Raw genomic sequence first — 21,017 nt, 5'->3', positions numbered from 1 at the left:
ACTTCACAGGTCACCACAACGTCATTCAAATACGATGAATTGATTGGATTATTCGTTAATACATGCAAATATGTTGTAACATCTGTGGATCACATATTTGTTGTCAACCGATGTATTGGCAAGGTGGTTTTGGTAAACGACAAGATTTATAAAGGAACGGCCATTTTGTATCCTATGGACTGAGACGTGCTGTTAGAATCTGTATTTTAATTTTGTCTACAACTACAAAATAATGTTCTACCATCTGTGAATCACATATTTGTTGGCAACTGATGTATTGGCAAGGTAGTGTTGGTAAACGACAAGTTGTATAAAAGAACGGCCATTTGTATCCTATCGTATCCGGATATTCACCCCCTGGACATTTACCCCCCGGAAAACTACCCCCCGGATAACCACCACCTGGACAACTACCCCTTTAGGACAACTACCCCCCGGACAACTACCCCCTTAGGACAACAACCCCCTTAGGACAACTACCCCCTGGACAACTACCCCCCCGGACAATTACCCCCTAGGAACAACCTGACTCTGCAACAGTGTATAATAGGTAGTTGACCGGGGGGTAGTTATCCTAAGGGGGTAGTTGTCCTAAGGGGGTAGTTGTCCGGGGGGTAGTTGTCCGGGGGGTAGTTGTCCGGGGGGTAGTTGTCCGGGGGGTTGTTATCCTAAGGGGGTAGTTGTCCTAAGGGGGTAGTTGTCCGGGGAGTAGTTGTCCGGGGGGTAGTTGTCCTAAGGGGTAGTTGTCCGGGTGGTAAACATCCGGGGGGTAACTGTCTAGGGGGTAGGTGTCCTAGAACCGTATCCTATGGACTGAGACGTGCCGTTAGAATCTTCGATTTCGTGTATTTTAATATTGTCTACAACTACAAAACAAGACAACATACATATACAAGGCAGATTTATATTTTATTTGGAGAAAAGAACAATAACATTCAAACGGTTACAGAAGTATGTCATAACAAAAATATATCAATTAACAGAACCTAAGCTCCTTTTCACACACACAATAATCAATGGTCATGCACAACAACCAATCAAAATAATTCTTTTAAAACAAGTGGTTTTGTAGATTTATTTCATAGTGCAAATACGGGTGAAATGGTCACACAGAACTGTTTCATAAACAAAGTAATAAAGTTGTATTAGAATCATTAAGAATTTCTGTATAAAGATTTTACATTATTGTTCCTTAAAACCTCAATTGTATCAACAGTTAATGAGAATTTGATTTCTCTAGATTAATGCAATTATTTATAGAAGGGCGAAGTTCATAAAATGGAGGTATCAATGTATTTATCGCTGCAATGTCGATGTTTCTTTAATTCGTTTGAGTAGACACTTCAGCAGTATACTTTGAAACAAACTTGTACCAACATACTAGGCCTAACCTAAAGCCTTGTCTACACTATCAAACTTTATGTGACAAAAAATGTGATGTGCCCATACACGGACATGATGATGTCATATCACTAGCTGTACTATATTTGAGCATATCATTACCATATTTGGACACATCACACTTTTTTTATGATAACGTTTGATATTGTAGACAGAGCTTTACATTTCTTATATCAACAACTACTTACAATTTAACAAAAAAATAACACAATTGTTAATGGTATATTAACTTAGGGATTTAAATTTAGTTGTCTTCATCATAAATTTACATTCTTTTAATAGTTAAGACATTGGATTAGAAACGATTCGCTCGTATCAAGAATACATAAAAACAAAAAGAATCACAACAGCGTAACAGAAGTATTACAATACAAAGTGTTATACAACATACCATGTTTTATATTATTAAAAATCTAATAGTAAGGGATGGGAATAAAGCAAGGACGTAAGACGCAACGCAGGCGAATTGACCAATCAAAAGCAATGGATTATTCGAACTGTCGCTTGTGATTGGTCAATTCCCTTGTATTGCGGCTTACGTCTTTGCGTTGCGTCCTAGTGGGAACAAAGCTTTAATAATAGGGGACAATTGTTACAGTATTCGTAAAATAATTATATAACACATTTATATAAAGTATAATATCCAAGACATATACACAGAGGTGTTTACCCATTTTGAACCGACGTGAGGTGTATGCTTAGAACGCAGCGCAGGGACGTACACAATTTGACCAATCACAAGTTACGGATCATCCTGTCGTGTATGTCCTTGCGTTGCGTCATCGTCCTTGGTCTCAGTAGGACGCAACGCAGGGACGTAGACCTTAATACAAGCGAATTGACCAATCAAAAGCGATGGATTATTCGAACTGTCACCTTTGATTGGTCAATTCGCTGGCATGGCTTACATCATTGTGTTGCGTAGAAGTGGAAACCAAGCTTAAAGCGTGGTTCCCACTAGCGACGCAACGCAAGGACGTAACGCAACGCAAGTGAATTGACCAATCACAAGCGATGGCTTATTCGCTTGTGATTGCCAACTGTCTATAACTTCGCTTGTCATTGGTTAAAACGCTTGCGTTGCGTTTACGTCCTTGCGTTACGTTCTAGTGGGAACCAAGCTTTAGTGTTAAAGATTACGTAAACTCGGATATAAGGTGAGGGATACCCGGCTGGGATAAATTCATTTAACAACGGTCCATAATAGAAGTATAATTTATTCTTTTAATTACACTAACTTTATTAAATTATTATTTATCAATTATTTATTTTGCATTTGCTGTTTTATTATCAAGGTGTAAAACAGAAATATAAATCGTAGTAAACTCTACAACAGAGGCCTAAATACTGTTAAATAACGTATATATTTTAACAAATACCTATTGTTTGTCAATTTTTGGTATTACAATATTAGTAGAATTTATTAAGATAAGTAATTTCTTTATTTAAAAATTATATTTTATTACTTTATGAATTAAGATATATGCATGGTAACTTAGTATGGCCATTGCAAGCTGTAAATATTAAGGAGCGAAAGAGGAAGTTAATAGCCATGTCATTTTTTAAGAATCATGCACGTCACTTAGTATGTATTTCAATCGAAAACCAATAAATCAATCAATCAATCAATACTTATTGATTTAAGGAATCAATATAATTAATTATCAATCACTGATTAAACAATCAATCAATAAACCAATTAAATAATCAACAATTTTATCAATTCATAATCGATTAATTAACAAATAAAATAATCAATAGTCAATACATGACCGATAAATCGAATAATCAATCAGTCAAATTATACTCAATCGATTGATCAATAGATTAAACCAATTGCTTAAAGCTTTTAATCATGCATTTCTATTTGATGCGAGTTATACTGATATTTCAGTAAAACAAGGTGTTATTGTCCCCGGTTTGTCTGAACCGATTAAATATATAATATATAAGATATTTTATATAAATGCCTTGGGCCTCCATATTAAATTTATAGATATTACTACTTCTGGTATTAATTTAATTCGCCATCAACACAATACGTGAATCTTTATATCATTGCACTTGGTGGTATTTTGTTATGTACGCACGCATAAATCTTGGTTCCAACTAGGACGCAACGCAAGTACGTAAGTGACCAATCACAAGCAACAGTTCGATTAATCCATCGCTTTTGATTGGTCAATTAGATCGTGTTGCGGCTTACTTCCTTACGCTGCGTCCTATTAGTGGGAACCACGCTTAATATGGCCCAACGAAAGGACGAAACTGTAACACAGGTACTTTGAACAATCACAAACAATGGATTATCGCTGTCGCTTTGTTGTCAAATTGCGCTTACGTCATTGCGTTGTGTCCTAGTGAGAACCAATAAAAACTGCCTGCTTCGTTCTTTACGTTGATGAGGAATTTATAAACGTCTGTCCAGACTGAAACATTATATTCAACAAACAACTGTGAAAGTACCCGTATGTAGTCTTAATGTGCCCATATCGTCCATGATAGGGATAATAAAAATGACATGATAGAAAAACAATGATAGAAATTACAACGAGTATATATCTACGTTAAACGGGTATTTTGCAGGTTTTCGACGAATATAGTAATTTATTAAGAGGTATACGAGGAACAACGTGCCAAATAAACCATACAGTTATACGTATATTTCTTCATTTTTTTAACATTCATTTACACATTGTAAACATTATAAAAACTACTTCTTAAACCTAAACCAGTGATTATCTGTACAAACACCAAGCATCTATCATTATACATCAGTAAAATCACAATGCTTTTAACATGTTTTTTTTAATTCTCTTTATTTAAAAAAAGTATTCTTTGCATGCTCGGCCTACAATAGCAAATTTCATTGGTTTTACGGTGGCGAACTTATCTTTTGTAAACTTAGTTCTCACTGACGCAACGCAAATACGAGGGATGTCATCGCACTATACTATGACGCAACGCAAGGACGTAAACGCAACGCAAACGTGTTGACCAATGACAAGCGACATTCGAATAAATCCACTGCTTGTGATTGGTCAAATCCATTACGTTGCGTTACGTCCTTGCGTTGCGTCTCTAGTGGAAACCAAGCATAATGGGATTCAAGGCAATTTGTCAGCCACTAGGACGCAGCGCAAGTACGTAAGCGTTATAACGCAAGTGATTTAACCAACCACAAGCGATATTTTATTCGAACAGCTGCTTACCATTGGTCAACTCACCTGCGTTACGTCTACATCCTTGCATCGTTTCCCACTTAAAGCTTGGTTCCCACTATGACGCAACGAAAGTAGGTAATTTGACCAATCACGACGCGATGGATCATCGTAAACCAAGCTTAAGGGCAATCCACATTAAATCCGATAACGAACTAACTGCGAGTCGTAAACGATCCCCGTGCTCTCCGGTTTGGACATGGTATAACTAATGATAACAGTTTGACAGAAACATAGGCCTGACACACGCGCGCGTGCCAAAAGCTATACAATTGTTATCAACTTTTTAACGCGCAACAGATTATGTCTGTTCGAGGCGTCGATTTTATCCAACATAACATTTTAATGTAAACTCAATGTGACGTCATTAACGAATGCACTTACAGATATTAGATATTATAATACACCGTGAAAACCTCAAATATATATACATTCAATACTTTTTCAAGATAATTCTTTATGAGGTCAGATAAATCTAAATTTCTTCTTTTAAATTATTGAATAAATATGGATAAATCCATAAAAATATTGTATGTCATATCTTAATAACGTTACGGTATTAAATAAAACATTGATGGAAAACCTCTAGTTTATAACAACAAAAACATGTTTTTTAAGTTAGGTAGGTTCACATTTAAATTTCATAATATCCGTGAACAAATTCAGTAGCAAAGAATAGAATTATCGTAGCGCAACTTAAACAATCACAACTTTCGAACCTCCCAACCACACCCAATTGTACATGTATCGCCTGTATTATGTTAATGTTATGGCCTATTATACACATGTGACACCGTATTATAGAATGTTCCTATGATACTGGACACATTATACATACAGATACTGTGCCAACAATACCCTTCAATGTGATTGCCATTGTAAAAGAATATCTCAACCATCACTAGGTTTTAAATTAAGATTGCGAACTACTGCATATATTTACACATACCACTGGCAATTACGCACCAATTTCCGCCCTCAAAAAGGAAAATATAGAATAATTTATAATTCACATAAATTAATATTCATAGACCTTTACAAACTTTATGAATATTCATTAAAAAATGTTACTTAATTATCATTTCCAGAATCACTTCCAAACTATTTAAATATATTAAGTAATTTATGCATAATCATAACACCTGGAATTCACCCAAGTTACATGTCCTCTTACTTCATGAGCAAAATAAAATAAGTGATCATTCAACTAAACTTACTGTAATATTATAAATAAACACTCTTCTCTGCAAATACCAGTACGATTACATGGACAGTTACCGCAGTACACAGTACGGTTACCACAGTATAATGTATAGTTACTGTAGTATACAGTAAAGTTACCGCAGTATACAGTAAAGTTACCAATGTTTATTGTAAGTTACTGCGGCGGTATACTCAGTTGATTATACTGTACAAATACTGTAGTATACAGTAAAGTTACCACGGTATACAGTAAAGTTACCGCATTACACATTGCAGTTACCACAGTATACAGTACAGTTACCACAGTATATAGTACAGCTACCACAGTATATTGTAAGTTATTGTGGCAGTACACAGTACAGTTACCAGGGTGTATAGTTACCAGAGTATACAGTAACCACAGTATACTGTACAGTTACTGCAGTATTACAAATACCACAGTATACAGTACATTTATCAGTGTACAACAGTTACTGCAGAATACAGAGCGTAATTGTAACTCTAGTTGAGTGATTGTAAAGTTCATAATAATAAGAGAAACATTTTTACAGACAACATAAAACATAATTTCTTTAAAGAATGCCTTAAATATTTTAATCAAACATCAAGATATACAGTAGTCATTAGTCAATTCACTGATATTTTTTTTGGGGGGGGGGGGGGGGTATACAAGGAAGAATGCTTTATTACAAATAAACTCAACATAATCTTTACAATGATAATTTACATAATTTAAAATAATAATAAAACACTTAATCAACCAAAATTGGCAATAACACCTTCCATTAAGAAATATAGCTCTGTCCAGACCATAGTTGTGCTTTAATTGTATTCACACTGCTTGGGTTGTTAATTCTGTTCTCATTACTAGGGCTACACACATGGCCTGTTCACACTGCTTGGGTTGTTAATTCTGTTCTCATTACTAGGGCTACACACATGGCCTGTTCACACTGCTTGGGTTGTTAATTCTGTTCTCATTACTAGGGCTACACACATGGCCTGTTCACACTGCTTGGGTTGTTAATTCTGTTCTCATTACTAGGGCTACACACATGGCCTGTTCACACTTCTTGGGTTGTTAATTCTGTGCTCACTACTAGGGCTAGTAGGGCTGTTCACACTGCTTGGGTTAATTCTGTTCTCATTACTAGGGCTACACACATGGCCTGTTCATACTTCTTGGGTTGCCAATACTGCCATGTTGTCATTACTAGGGCTAGGCAATTGACTATTGATACTACTGAATGGTACCTCATTCTCATTATTTTAGTTGCTTTATTATTAAATTTTTTCCTACGAAAAGCATTTATGGTTTGTAAAGAGCTTTATTTCCTACTGCAACTAGTTTGCAAACACTGGATTTGCACAAAAAAAACATTAAATAATTTTAGATTTAAGTTAATAAAATAGTCACCTGTAAAGTTTATCAATAATTATCGATCAGAGCACTGATACAGCAGATACATAAAACTCACAAAGGTTTGTGTAAAAATCGTGTAAAAGACAGACACCGATTGCAACTGGTTATGAATTTTGGTGCAAACGTGAGCTCCTAGCTTAGAAAACTGTAACGAATAATGCATATGAATGCGGGTATAAGCCCACTATGGGAAATAAATCATGATACCAAGGGCAGACCGAGTGGGACAATGCTAGTGTAGCACTTTACCACCAAAGTGAAATTATGGACTTATTAATTAATAGGCAAAAAAATAACACAATGCATGGGAGGGTGACCTTAAATGTCTATATTAATAATGCACCTCCTTTTTAAGAAATCCTGAATCTTCCTATAGATCTAGTACATTTTGGTCCTTGGATATAAATGTCCTGTTTAAACAAAAGTTGGTTACGGTAAACCAATGTTCAAAATGCGCACAAATGTAGAGATTTCGGTATCAAACAGAGAAATTAACATGCAATAAAAATTATGGAAAAAACGTATTTTGCACACTACACTTAAGTAACGTGCAGCATAATGCTATCAATCCATTTTGCAGTAATTTCTCGTGTAAATTTACTAAGCTAGGATCTCTTGTATGCATCAAGAAAAGTATGCCAAGTACAGCACAATTTTGTGCAAAGTTAAGGGCAATACTACTGTACCTACCATGGTATTTCGGCCTAACAAATAGAAAAATATGACATTTGGTAATAATAATATTGGACCGCTACCCTTTCCAACTGGATATTCAGGAAGAAAAAGACAAATATTCTTTTGTCAACTGTAGTAATTAAGTTCAGATAATAAGGAACATTTATATACAGATTAAATTCAATGGTCATTTTGCCTGCAGGACCAACACAATAATTATAACCAAAAATCGAAACATTTTTACATAACTTAAGAAATGTGGCTACATACAGTACCATACCAAGAATTGCCTACATTTCTCTTACAAAACAAAAAAATACAAACATTTTATCAAGGTAAAAATTTAGGATTTACAAATACGAGTGAACAACCATGATGTTATTATGTATGGAGTTTGCCAATGCATTGTGTAACTGCCCTATGTGGGGATAAATAAAGATTTGTATTGTACCATTGCAATTCTGTTAAGTCTACCATAGGTGAAAAACCTGACAGCCCACTTTTAGTTCATTAACAGTCAGGACACTGTATAAGTCTAAAACCTTGTCTATACTATCAAACCTTATGTGACAAAAAAATGTAATGTGCTCATATATGGACATGATGATGTCATATAACTACCATATTTGGGCACATCACTACCATATTTGGGCACATCACACTTTTTTGTTAGTGCTAGTTTGATAGTGTAGACAGAGACAGTCAGGGGTGACGCAAGCATACCTAAATGATTAGGTTGTATAACTTTATAGGTTAAATTAAAACCAGCCTGGATATAAAATAACACATGGTAGATTTGTTCAATAGAAAACAACAACTTTGCAGATGGGCAGACTTAACGAAAAAACTCCCACAAATAATCAAACAAAATGGTGGTAAATTTTTACTCTTCTTTACACATCTTCATATGTTTTTCAAAAGGTACATCTTCCCAATCCTAGTCAACTCTTTAAAAATAATTTATCTTTATGTGAAGACAAATGAAGATTCTATAAATTAACATCATAATTACAGTTTAATAATTCAACTTCTGATTACAGCGTGGGTTATGTCGCCCTCATGATTTCTGATATAGTTGCCGACTGACAAACGAGTTCCTACTACAGTCAAATCTCCCAATACCAGACCAACTTCAGCTGGGTTAATATGTCTGGTTTTCTAGAAAGTCGGTCTATTCCGTATGTGTTTTTAATGGTATAATTTTCGACCACAAGACAAGTCTGGTTTTGGGAGAGTTTCCGTATTCCAGAGAATCTGGTATTGGGAGAGTTGACTGAGAGTTTCATAATTAGAGGTGACAAAGATTCTGCTAAACTTCAAAATCTCTAATTTGTAGTTTAGTTTCAATATTCAAGGTTAACAGGTAAATATCCATCTGCTAGCAGATTTGTCTGTAAATTATTACAATAAAAAAAAAAATGATTTTACTCCAGTTACTGCAGTAAATATATTTTGTTTACAGTACTATACATTGTACTCGAATATTATTTAAAAAAAAATAAGGACCAATATTTGTTAATCTTTATTAGATTGTACCTAGGCCAGTTGCAGTCTAGCAATTGTGGTTTGATTCATAAGCACCTTATATGTTAATTGGATCACCAAAGGGCGACATAACCCTAGCTTAAAATAAGTTAACATTCAATAAACATCAATAATAAATATCATCATCATCAATACCTTAAATAAATAAAAAAATAATATACTGTGTGTTCTTTGTATCCAGAACAAATTTTACATATCTTAAAAGTAATTGTTGACAAAATAGGTACTATTTACAAATATCTTAAAAATAAAAAGTAAAGTAGCAAAACATGGGAGGAGGTGCAATTAGTGACGACGTTGGTGATGATTTGGAGCTAAGCTGTGGGTAGACTTGAAGCCAGTAGTAACGTGCTATCCCCACTCTTTATCTTGATAGATGCACCGTGTTCCCAGTTGCCCAATATGGTGGTTGTACCATTACAAAAGCACACAACAGTTGCTCTCTTCTGTCTTGCCACGATTTCTTGGACCTGTGAAAGAGAAGATAGTGGTTGAAATGATGACACTATACATGTAGCTTGGTTGCCGACAATGACATGATCACTATTGCTCTGTCTACACTATTAAACTTTATGTGACAAAAAATGTGATGTGCCGATATGAACATGATGTCATATCACTACCATATTTTGGCATATCACACTTTTTTTGTCAAACTAGTTTGTGTAGACAGAGCTTTACAAAAAAAAAAGGGTTTTAAGTTCGAAACCAGAATTTTTCTCCTGACTATTTTAAACAGGATTAGGGTACAAACAGTAAAGCCAGTGGCTATGAGCGCTCACTGGTAAACCCATGGGCCCCAGAGCTTTGTTCTATCTCATTTATTAATTAAAAAACAATAAAACTTAAGATTCATATTTTTAAATAAAATAGCTTACATACAGAGTCATGAATTCATTTAAAATAATAAAAGAGACAGAAATATATAAAATGTCAGGATAATGATATGAATATAAGTAAAATGATATTCACTTTGCATTATACCTTATGTAATAATAATCTGTCAATGTTATTAAGGATCTTTAGGTTACAGAGGAGCTATTAATAGTGATAATGTTACATTTTATTGGTTTTCAACAAAGCAGACCTTAGCAACAGTCTGCACGTTGCATCTTTTAAAAGGATTGAATGATTTAAATCAATGTCAAAATTATTACTATATTTACTGTATTAAAGATGTATTGTCCCCCAAAAACATGAAAAATGAATCAATATATTGTTTTGTAGTTTTAATAAAGTTAATCACTTTCAATAAAAAAAAACGAAAAAAAATGTTTTCACTTATAAAATGACAAAATAAATGGTTAAATTCAACAAAAAATCCATTGGCTGGCAGCCAATTTGACCATTTTTTGCTTTAAATCACATTTTTTTCAGGTAAATACATTTTTTTCGATCCAATTTTTGGTCAAAGTGGATAACTATTGCGTTACATTAATCTGGAATATTAAAAAAAAAATTATTTTTTCAGGGGGACAATACATCTTTAACTATTATTTATACAGTTTACTCTTTTAACCTGCTTTACAATCAGTTGGCAATAATTTTGTTTGTAATCATACAAACTGTTTATTATTTATATTGTCTCTAAAAATATTATATATTAATTGCGATATAAACAATAAAGTTAACTGCAATAACTACAGAAAAAAAATGTTGACATGATTCAGGACCAACACGCATCTACCCTCACCCTCATCCACTATGGTTGAAGATGAGGTAAGAACATTTTAGGAAATATGGACCTGGTCCCTGGAAATTGTATTGTATTTTTTGGAGGGTAACATTAACAAGCCGCACAAATAATAATTAATAAATTAAACATTTTCAGAAACAACAAACCATGTTAGAATAAATGTGCTTACGACGCTAAATTATCGTTTGTTTTTTTCCCCACAATTTCTTAAGCCACCCCGCAGCCCTTCAAACATATTTCGCGGTTCAAGTGGTCCATAGTTTGCAAAACGTCGCTTTAAACAAAAACCTTGTATACTGTATTATAAATAAAATATTATATACCTTGTGAATTAGGCTCTGGTAATGTTTCTCTTGCCAGTATATGCATAACAGTAGTCTTTCCAATAGGCAATTGTAAAGCTGTAAAGACAAAATCATTTTTCAAAAGTTAATCGATTTTATGACGTTCAACGTCCAATCATTTTATTGTTCTTAATCTTAGTGATCATGACGTCATTTGGTTGGATCTAAAAGAAATATTATTGTTTATCAAAGACAGCATCAGTTATCATATAGTTCTATAATTTAAATATTTTCTAATTTATTTTGTTTTGTAAGAAAAATGTTTACACATTATAGTATCTACTATATTTATTGTCGACCCTTATCATCCTATAGTAGCAGTCTTAAGTCCTCTACAGGCTATACAGAGTGGCACTGGTCAGACTGGTCTGTAACCCATATAGTACCATCCACATGCTAGCATGACGTATGAGAACCATTACGCAATATACAGTTAAATTGTATGTCATATCAAATGGCCTTCCGTGTAATCAAGTCATTTAATTAAGTTAAAAATACAAGAGACAGACAGCCACAATAAAGATCACGTCTACAGCTTTTATACACTAGATAATGACTATTGATTGCAATATAAAACATGACAGTTTGCCTTACTTCAAAATAAATTGTACACGTCTCTTTTGTTAACATAAATATCCACATTTTATGACCATTACCAAGTCAATAATCATAATATTGATTAATCAGTTTATTTTGTTGGTATCAATAAAGCACAGTAATTATGTATTGATTGCTGGTTATTTATAGGTGGCATGTTTTACATATTACAATGTCTGTAAAAACTACCTATAATTTTTTTTCCAATGCATTAGGAGCTACTGTAAATTAGTGCATAAAGGCTAAATTAGTGGCCTATAAAGGCTAAATTAGTGCCCTATAGATGACATATATATTAACGCACCAAATCTGAATTACAGTTTTGAACTAGTCCAAATTACTTATACCATTATTTCATCCTCAATAGTAGTAGAAAGAGAGTGGAAAAGGATGAAGAAAGAAAAGTGTGATGTGCCCAAATATGGTAGTGATATGCCCAAATATGGTAGTGATATGACATCATCATGTCCATATATGAGCACATCACATTTTTTTGTCACATCAATTTTTATATTGTAGACAGAGCTTAACATTGTGAAATTTTTAAAGCGTATATAGTGTAGTAATGACATAGTATTGTATGTTTTTCATTTAATCAGACTATCGCAGTCTATTATTAATACGATGACACTAACTGTGACGCACTAACCTAATATGAACAACATAAATTATGTGGATGGTGAAGTGGTCACCATTAGTTACAAAAGACAAAACAATGTAGACAACATGTACATGTACAGTGCTTAATAATAATACTAAATAGTAGTTCAAAAGAGTATGCTCTTAACAAAACAATTTGATAGTAATGAGACTTAATGAGTACATGTACTAAAAGGATTTTTTTGTTATTTAAATCTTATACATATTATACTAAGTACTGTACACATGGCACATACAGTACATACATTTAACTTTATAATTGTAATTAAAACAAAATTAATATTTATATGACTAAATTGATAGAAATAAATAAAAAATGGAAAAACATCTGGAATTAGAACTATTGTCTATTTACACATATTAAATTTGAATATTAATATCAAAATGGATGTTCATAATGAAAAACACAATTCTAAAGCTCTGTCTACACTATCAAACTGGTTTGACAAAAAAAGTATGATGTGCTCAAATATGGTAGTGATATGCCCAAATATGGTAGTGATATGACATCATCATGTCCATATATCAGCACATCACATTTTTTTTGTCACATTAAGTTTTATAGTGTAGACAGAGCTTAAAAAATGTTCATAATTCAGAATTTGAAAAAATAGTCTAATCCACATTTTTACCCAATTAATAAGTGAGTCATTAATTTCCTATTTCAATCTCTTTTTATGTTGTGTGCCCACGTTTTAAGAACAATGCTCGATCTGCTTCATTGCTTTCTGAAAAAGTGGCATTGTGAATTGTGATGGTAATTATTTAATACTAATATTAATACATTTTTTGTAGTCTTTGTTGTCTTCGTTTGTTTTACTACAAATACAAGTTCAATAATTTAAAAGACAAAGTACACTGTACAGAATGTATTGGTCAATTTCATTTTTAAACCTTAAAAAAGAGCGTACCTAGCATGAAGAAATAATTATATACTGTATGCAATAACCAATTCACATAGATTGACCAAACTACTACAGTAGCTAGTCTTTTTAATTATCAAACTTTATGTAAAAAAAAATGTGATGTGCCAATATATGGACATGATGATGTCATATCACTACCGTATTTGGCAATATCACTACCGTATTTGGGCACATCACACTTTTTTGTAAAATTAGTTTTATAGTGTATACAGAGTCTAACACTAATAACTGTCAAATGAAGTTATGACATGACAAGAGAGATGATGACTTGCTTTATTTACAAAACAAACAGCAATTAATTCATGGCAGACTGAACACAAACATATCGAATACTGATGTCTTCAATAAATAATCAATAAAGTATTGTGTATGACTTAAGCCCAAAAGATCAAAGTTGAACACACTATTATTACAGTAGGCCTACATATCATTATTATAATCAATATCATCATTAACTAGTAGTACCGGTACTGTATACTTCACTTATATTCAAATTCTCTATTGAGCTTTCTTACAGTAGGGCCTGTTTTTGCTGCATAGCGCCGAATATACAGTTTATTTCAAAAATATAATATTTAGGCCGACCGCATTTCTGATAAATTTTCTGCTCATGTTAACATTACCCAAAATGCAAGATACAACAGCTGTCAATCAAATAACTGTTATTTTGTGTTGCAGCTAAAAGTTGCACAGGGATAACCGGTTAAATGGCGTTCTAACACCGAATCAATTTGGTATTTTTAAGCGTTATTGGTTGATTGAACTTATTGTTAATAATGCTAAATATTAATCGACCTCTCACTTGCGTGAGACACAAAACAACAACTTTTTTTTATGAACACTCTACCCTTAATTAAGCTCTGTCTACACATCAAACTTGACAAAGAAATGTGATATATGCCCATATATGGACATGATGATGTCATATCACTACCATATTTGGGCATATCACTACCATATTTGGGCATATCACTACCATATTTGGGCGCATCACACATTTTTTTGTCAAAATAGTTTGATAGTGTAGAGCTTTGCAACCTTCTTAAATTCATATAAAAAGGTAGTCTTTTTGGCCTGTAGGTACTTTACCAATATAGACATTAACAACATTCAGAATCAATAAAAATATAATTGAAAATGAAAACAAAAGAAAATCTTAAAATACTGAATAAAAATCACAATAAACAGAATAAGATAGATACAATTACCAGTAAGATTTATTTTACCGTCATAAATGTACAAAATCACTATCTTTCTGTCATCGTTACTACTATAGCATCTTGTACTTGATATATAAGTAGCAAAATACACTAGCTTTTTAGACAGCGAGTCTCCGGTTTACATTCCATTAAAACGAAAGGGGGAAAACCAATATAGTTTAACAATAATTATGTCAATCTTATAGTGCTTGACAGGAAGATGCCACATTTTTATTAGCCTAGTTATTGGAATGAACGTCAAATGAATGATTCCCTAATGATATCTGTAGAGTACAACAGTAGCCTACTGTAGCTACTGGCGTATGGATGATTCTTTTCTAATGCTACTGTTAAAGCTGTAAAGTTCAGTACTGTACTACAGTATTACAAATGTTACCAAGTCTTGAATGAATTGGTACAAAAGCACTCTGTATATTAACTACTTGCTTGTAATTATCGGTTGTTTTGTGATAATGATATTAATGAAGATGTATATAGTGCCATATCCGCTCATGTTGCTGTGGACTTAGATGTTACACATTTTCAACAACATTCTTCTCCCCTATGGGTCATGTTGCCGCCATTAAAAAAATGTTATTAGTTACATTAAAAACTACTGTAACTGTAAGAAAATAAAAATAATATTTTACCTCCTAGTGTAACATTTCCATGAATAAATCTGCCTTGGTAGATAAGCCGTAATATAGCAGCTGAACTTACTCTGTCTGCCTCCCATTCTGATGAAAAAAAGATTAATTTGCAAGTAACAATCACATGACAGTAAATGCATAATAAAGATTTGAAAATTGGCTGAGCACTCTCAAAAACTATAGTTTACCCAAATTTTGATCATCTGTATTTTTTTTTTTTAGTTTTTCCGTAAGTTTATATTTGAAAAGACTAGATTTACCAACAGAACTATGGCTCTATGGTCAAAGAAAGATTTGAACCTGTGATTTTATGGCTACGGCTTCCAGCACCCCTTAAACTGAGATTCCATTCCACACAACGTAATTACTGTAAGCGTACCACAAGTAATTTGACCAATCACAATGCGATGGATCATCCGAACTGTCACTTGTGATTGGTTCACATGCACTGCGTACGTCATTGCGTCCAATTGGGAACCAAGCTTTGTGTTGACTTAAAATTCAGTACAATGGCCTATGGATTTATTTCAATTTCATATTTTTTTAACAGTAACAACAGTATTAAGAACAGTGGATATTTAATGTTTCAAGCCAGAGACTTTGATTTTGGCTATTTTATAAGTCTAAGCCTAAGCCAGAGGTTTTTTTCAATTTTGTACCAAAATGGTCTTCCCTTGGTAGGTACTGTAGAAGGTCTCCTTTTAAATTGGCAAAAAGCCTAGATACTGTAATATTACAAACACTGCATGTCTACAAAAAAAGTCCACACTGACATGCAAGAGTGAATCTTAATGATCTTAAGTGCATTGGTTTACTTAGCATCACAATGACACTATGAATATGACAAGAAAAATAATTTCAAATTAAAAATTGACAGTTAGTAGTACTAGCATTACTGTATGTTACTACTAGCCTTGTCAATCATTATAACAATAACAAAATGTGTACATTTATGAATGCTTCATCTCATCTTAATATTATTGCACGATTTTAATTTAAAAACATTTTTTTTTCATTCGCATTCAACATTAAGTAACATAAACCATAACAGGTTGGATTCTAAAACAGTAAATACTGTATAAAATATTGTGTTTATATTAAGCAATGTGTTATTTTAGTTTATCAAGTGGAGTTGTTTCGAGACAACCATGGGATTAGGTAAGGATTGAACCCTGGATCTTGGTATTAGAAGACAAGCACATCAACCACCTAGCCACAGTACTGCACAGTACTGATACAACTCCACTACCAAAGCAGTAACTCTACTTTTGCAATTCTTTGTTGTACTATAAAAATAATAGGCCAACAATTTCACTTTATAGTGGATCAGTATATGAACTTTGACCTTTACATTTTGATTAGAAACTAAAATGAAAAGTACATTTAATCTCACTTTATAAATGGATATGTGCTGTATGTGTAATAAAGTGTCATTTCATTCCATCCCACGGTATCAGGAATTCAGAGCCTGGTTTTGAAAACTATTTGTGATCTTGAAATTTTGATTGGAAACCAACATTTATTCTAACTTTTATAATGGATATGTGCTGTATGCGTCATTTCATTCCATCCCACGGTATCAGAGTCAGGTTTTGAAAACTGTACGATGAAAAAACAAACCAACCTTGAGGCCAATTGTCAAATACGTGATTCACTACATCAGTTGCAGAATCATTAGGTGTGAAGAAATACTCTTTGCTGTTTCCATTTACTGGATGTATAAGGCGTAACCCAATCTAGAAAACAAAACAGGAATGTGATTACTGTACAGTACAGTATATTTATAAAACTACAGTAGTTTGGTATAAAGTAATGTAAAAATGTAAATGGGGAATAACCTGTGACTTGAAGCCTACTGGGTTGAATTGCGCACAGTTGTGGACGACACTTACCACAACTTTCTACCCCCCTAAAGGTCCCTTAGTGTCGAGTGCTGCCACCAAATGGCGCTCGTTCGTCCAAAACGACAGGGGCTGAAAGGACCAGTACACCGGGATAACCTCCTACGCTTCCGAAAGACGTACTGGGTTCTTTAAAGTGCACACAAGCCACTGTTTTCAACACAATTCTGTGTACTGTACAGTATATGGCATTCCAGTATCATCGGCACATTGTATATACTGTACAATTGTCACACTGTTTATCACATGTGGCAAACGGACCAAATACACTGTATTTATTAAATAATCTAGGCCTAGTAGCTTATATTTGTTTCTTTTGAAAGAAGGCAAGTGAATATTATAACAACTGACATACAGTATTATATTTTTCAATGTTATAGGCAAGAGGCCTACAGTGTATTGTACAAAGCAAATTAATCACATGCCTAGAAAAAAAAATGTTAGTTAGGTTTAGCTTGCTACAGTATACTACATTTTATCATAAAAAAAAACCCTACCGAGCAATACTGGACCCTACAGACCGTATATTAGTATGACGTTTACTGTTATGGCACATGATAAAAGCATCACATGTGATACATTATGTGACACTGATTTAAATATAATTTGATTAAATAATACTTGACAAATACTAACAAATAATACAGTAATGGCAACCTGCTATAAATGAACATACAGTACTGTCATACTATAAATTTTGGAAAAGATCCTGCTTAATTAAATAAATTCACAGACAGAATACAGTAGGCCTACATTATTATTATTTATTTTATATTTAAAATCACCAATCGGTTTACATTATAATTTTCACTGTATGTTTCTGAAGCTGGTATGATGTAATTCCATATGATTTTGATATGGCTATTACACTTTATCTATTTGATTTTTTTCATTGCTGAAATATGTGCAGTATTGATTTTTTTATTAAATATCATGTTCATCCGCAGAAATAAAATGCATTTATGTACTCTCTCTCTATCAATGAATGAAAGTTCAAAGGTCGTTTATTGATTGATGATCTTAAGCTGTCTACACTATCAATACAGTAGTTTGACAGAAAAAGTGTGATATGTACAGTATTCCCAAATATAGTAGTGATATGCTTAAATATGGTAGTGATATGACATCACCATGTCAACTGTATGGGCACATCATATTTGTTTGTCACATAAAGATAGTGTAGACAGGACATTAGAGTATAGTACATGCTGTTGGATAAAAACAAGTCTGTCCAATGTATACGCCCTTATATTATCCATATTCTTTAAATTCAATATTTTGTCACAACTAATGAAACATGCCCTGATTTTCAGATTACAATAAAAAAGAAAGGTATAGTATATAAAAAAGAAAGGTATAAAAAAGAAAGGTATAAAAAAGAAAGGTATAAAAATGAACAAACTCAATTTGGTCACATGATTATCATATTATAAATGGGTATAATGTTGCACACTCTTTACTACCAAGGTTTTACATCTACTGTGCGTAGAGTGTATCTGCGGTTCTGTCTGTTCTTTTCTTCATACAGTAACACTAACAGAGACGTTGTATTTAACCCCAAAATAAAGCAGGGGAGTTTTGATTCCTGCCAACCAGAATTAATATAGTAAGAATTGGCAAGTACTGTAAAGAAGCTATCCCAACCTTTTTGTTCTAAAGAAGATGATGGCAAGTCAAACCAATAATGATTAAAAGCATACCGACTACTTAGTACTGTAGCTAGGCCTACTGTAGCTAGAAGTGGGAAGTTGATTATATTGCAAGTGTGTTTGATTTCAATATCATGTAACCATTTTGGACTTTACAACAACTAGCCTATTAAATTCCATTTCATTATTTATTCGGTCTATATACTAACACATAAAAAATGAAATTGGGGAGACCAGGGTCAACCCAAAAGTGAACTTAATCATTGTCGGTTGACCCAACCCCAAAGTCTGTTTACACAAAAAGATGAATGTGAACTTTTCTAATGAAGGATGATGGGCTTTCTAAGACTGCAGCATCTGTCAATGATCTGGGAAGCTGGTCCCAGACACACATGCATGGGATGGGGTAATCTGATGATGGGCTATCGAATGAAAAAAAAAGCCTGTGTCCTTGATGCTTTGATGGCGGAAGCACAGGTGATAATTGTGTCGGGTATTTATAAAAATACCGTCATGAACTGTGCTGCAGTGCAGTTCAGAAACTCCACCTAGGCCTAGGCCTAAACTTTTTTTAAACAAAATAAAACATTTTTAAAAAATGCCATACGCCTACTTTAACTTTGGTAAAGTTTACCAACTCTCAGACTGACATAATAGGCTACTGTAGACCTACTATTAGCCTAGATCAGAGAAGAGGTTTTGGTTAGCTTTTAATAGGCCTAGTAGTTAAGCTAGGCCTAGACTGGTGGTATCAGCAGATAGCTAGGCCTAGGCCTACCTAGAGAGGGAGCTCGGAGCCTGTTTGTCAACAGGCAAAAATATTATACAAGAAGAAGTGTTGAAAATAAACATGTTACCTTTTCACGTCTTTCTGACATTATTTTCAATTATTAATAGGGCTTATACAGTTATTATAACAGTTATCGTTGTTGTAGTTGTTTTTGCCCTCACATTGAAAGTCTTTGGTAATTTGTACAACCAAAATCAGCTGTTTTTTCAGATCAAATCGTCTGTCCACTGGGTCGTTGTTGACGTTTAAATCCTCCAGCCTTTCTCAAAACGTCAACAATCTTTACGTAAAGCGAATTGCCACCAAAATAATTATAAAACGAAATTCAACACCATACAAGATAGAGTAATATGTAATCAATACTATAAATGAACTTATGCCTTATAATCAATAACTATTGGCTTTGTTTCTGATTTTAAATTGTCCTTGGTCCTTCTCCTCAATTCTTTACATCAAACAGCCATTTTGCCCCAATCTTCAACTATGGCATTGTGGGTATATGACGTCATTCTCAATTTGCTTCAGTAAACTAAAGAGGGCGATATTTAAAAAAAGTGAAGTTAACTTGTACACAGTCTGCAGGGCAGCAGGCAGTGTAGGCCTACTTACTGTAATAATTATTATTAACAGTAAGTGAGAAGCAATTATTAATTATGATTCCATGATGACGGAATTATATATATTATAGACCTATGTATAATAAGAGAAGTCTGTCTGAGAGATGGATTTACCTTGAATTTACCTTGAATCTTCGAGACTTGGAGAACTGTGCTCATTTGTCCCTCAAACATTACAGCATCCTCTTCTGACTTATAAGGGCAGAACTTTAAAATGGTGGCCAGACCAGTCCTTCTCAATGCCCGCTTTAAACTTATTGATCGAACACTGACAAACAACTTCACTGGGAAGGGAGCTCCAATCATTGACGACGCGAGAAGCAACAGACTTCTTCCTTACAATCAAATTTGTTTTAGATTTATATACTTTGAATGGATGTCCTCTAGTATAGTCTTAGAATACTCAGATCTCTTAAATAATCTATCAGGATTCAAAGAATCAATACCATGAAAAATCTTACTAGGTCTGAATAACATCTGCTATTTTTTTCCTGAATAATAATGTGAGTAAATTTAAAGT

At 33.5% G+C, this 21,017-nt stretch overlaps 1 protein-coding gene across 5 annotated transcripts; it reads right to left on the bottom strand.

Moving 5' to 3' along the window:
• Positions 1 to 1,857: 1,857 nt before the first annotated feature.
• On the bottom strand, positions 1,858 to 20,350 carry LOC144843656 (ubiquitin-like protein 3). Of its 5 annotated transcripts, none has more exons than XR_013612271.1 (6): positions 19,948 to 20,350; positions 17,165 to 17,276; positions 15,541 to 15,627; positions 11,488 to 11,565; positions 6,977 to 9,938; positions 1,858 to 6,924 (listed from the first exon to the last, which is right to left on the bottom strand). XR_013612271.1 is itself a non-coding variant. In XM_078700538.1 (5 exons), exons 1-5 carry the CDS (start codon positions 19,966 to 19,968, stop codon positions 9,886 to 9,888), a joined length of 351 nt encoding a protein of 116 aa, XP_078556664.1. In that variant the 5' UTR covers positions 19,969 to 20,350; the 3' UTR covers positions 1,858 to 9,885. The 5 variants fall into 5 exon arrangements, 1 of the variants encoding a protein (XP_078556664.1); XR_013612273.1 differs by having other exon boundaries at positions 1,858 to 6,866; XR_013612274.1 differs by having other exon boundaries at positions 1,858 to 6,692.
• Positions 20,351 to 21,017: the final 667 nt, after the last annotated feature.

The sequence above is a fragment of the Antedon bifida genome, chromosome 5 (assembly GCF_963402885.1).
Source record: "Antedon bifida chromosome 5, ecAntBifi1.1, whole genome shotgun sequence".
Classification (NCBI taxonomy): Eukaryota; Metazoa; Echinodermata; class Crinoidea; order Comatulida; family Antedonidae; genus Antedon; species Antedon bifida.
Note: the sequence above shows the minus strand (reverse complement) of the source record. Positions and strands in the feature narration are given on the sequence as shown.

What these genes read in the sequence shown, in the direction of transcription:
- LOC144843656 (XM_078700538.1), bottom strand. Translation starts at nt 19,968, where the DNA reads ATGTCAGAAAGACGTGAAAAG. An exon ending in ATTTGACAATTGGCCTCAAG is followed by an intron (nt 15,628 to 17,164) that starts GTTGGTTTGTTT and finishes TTTTTTCATCAG; the next exon opens with AATGGGAGGCAGACAGAGTA. An exon ending in TGGAAATGTTACACTAGGAG is followed by an intron (nt 11,566 to 15,540) that starts GTAAAATATTAT and finishes TTGTCTTTACAG; the next exon opens with CTTTACAATTGCCTATTGGA.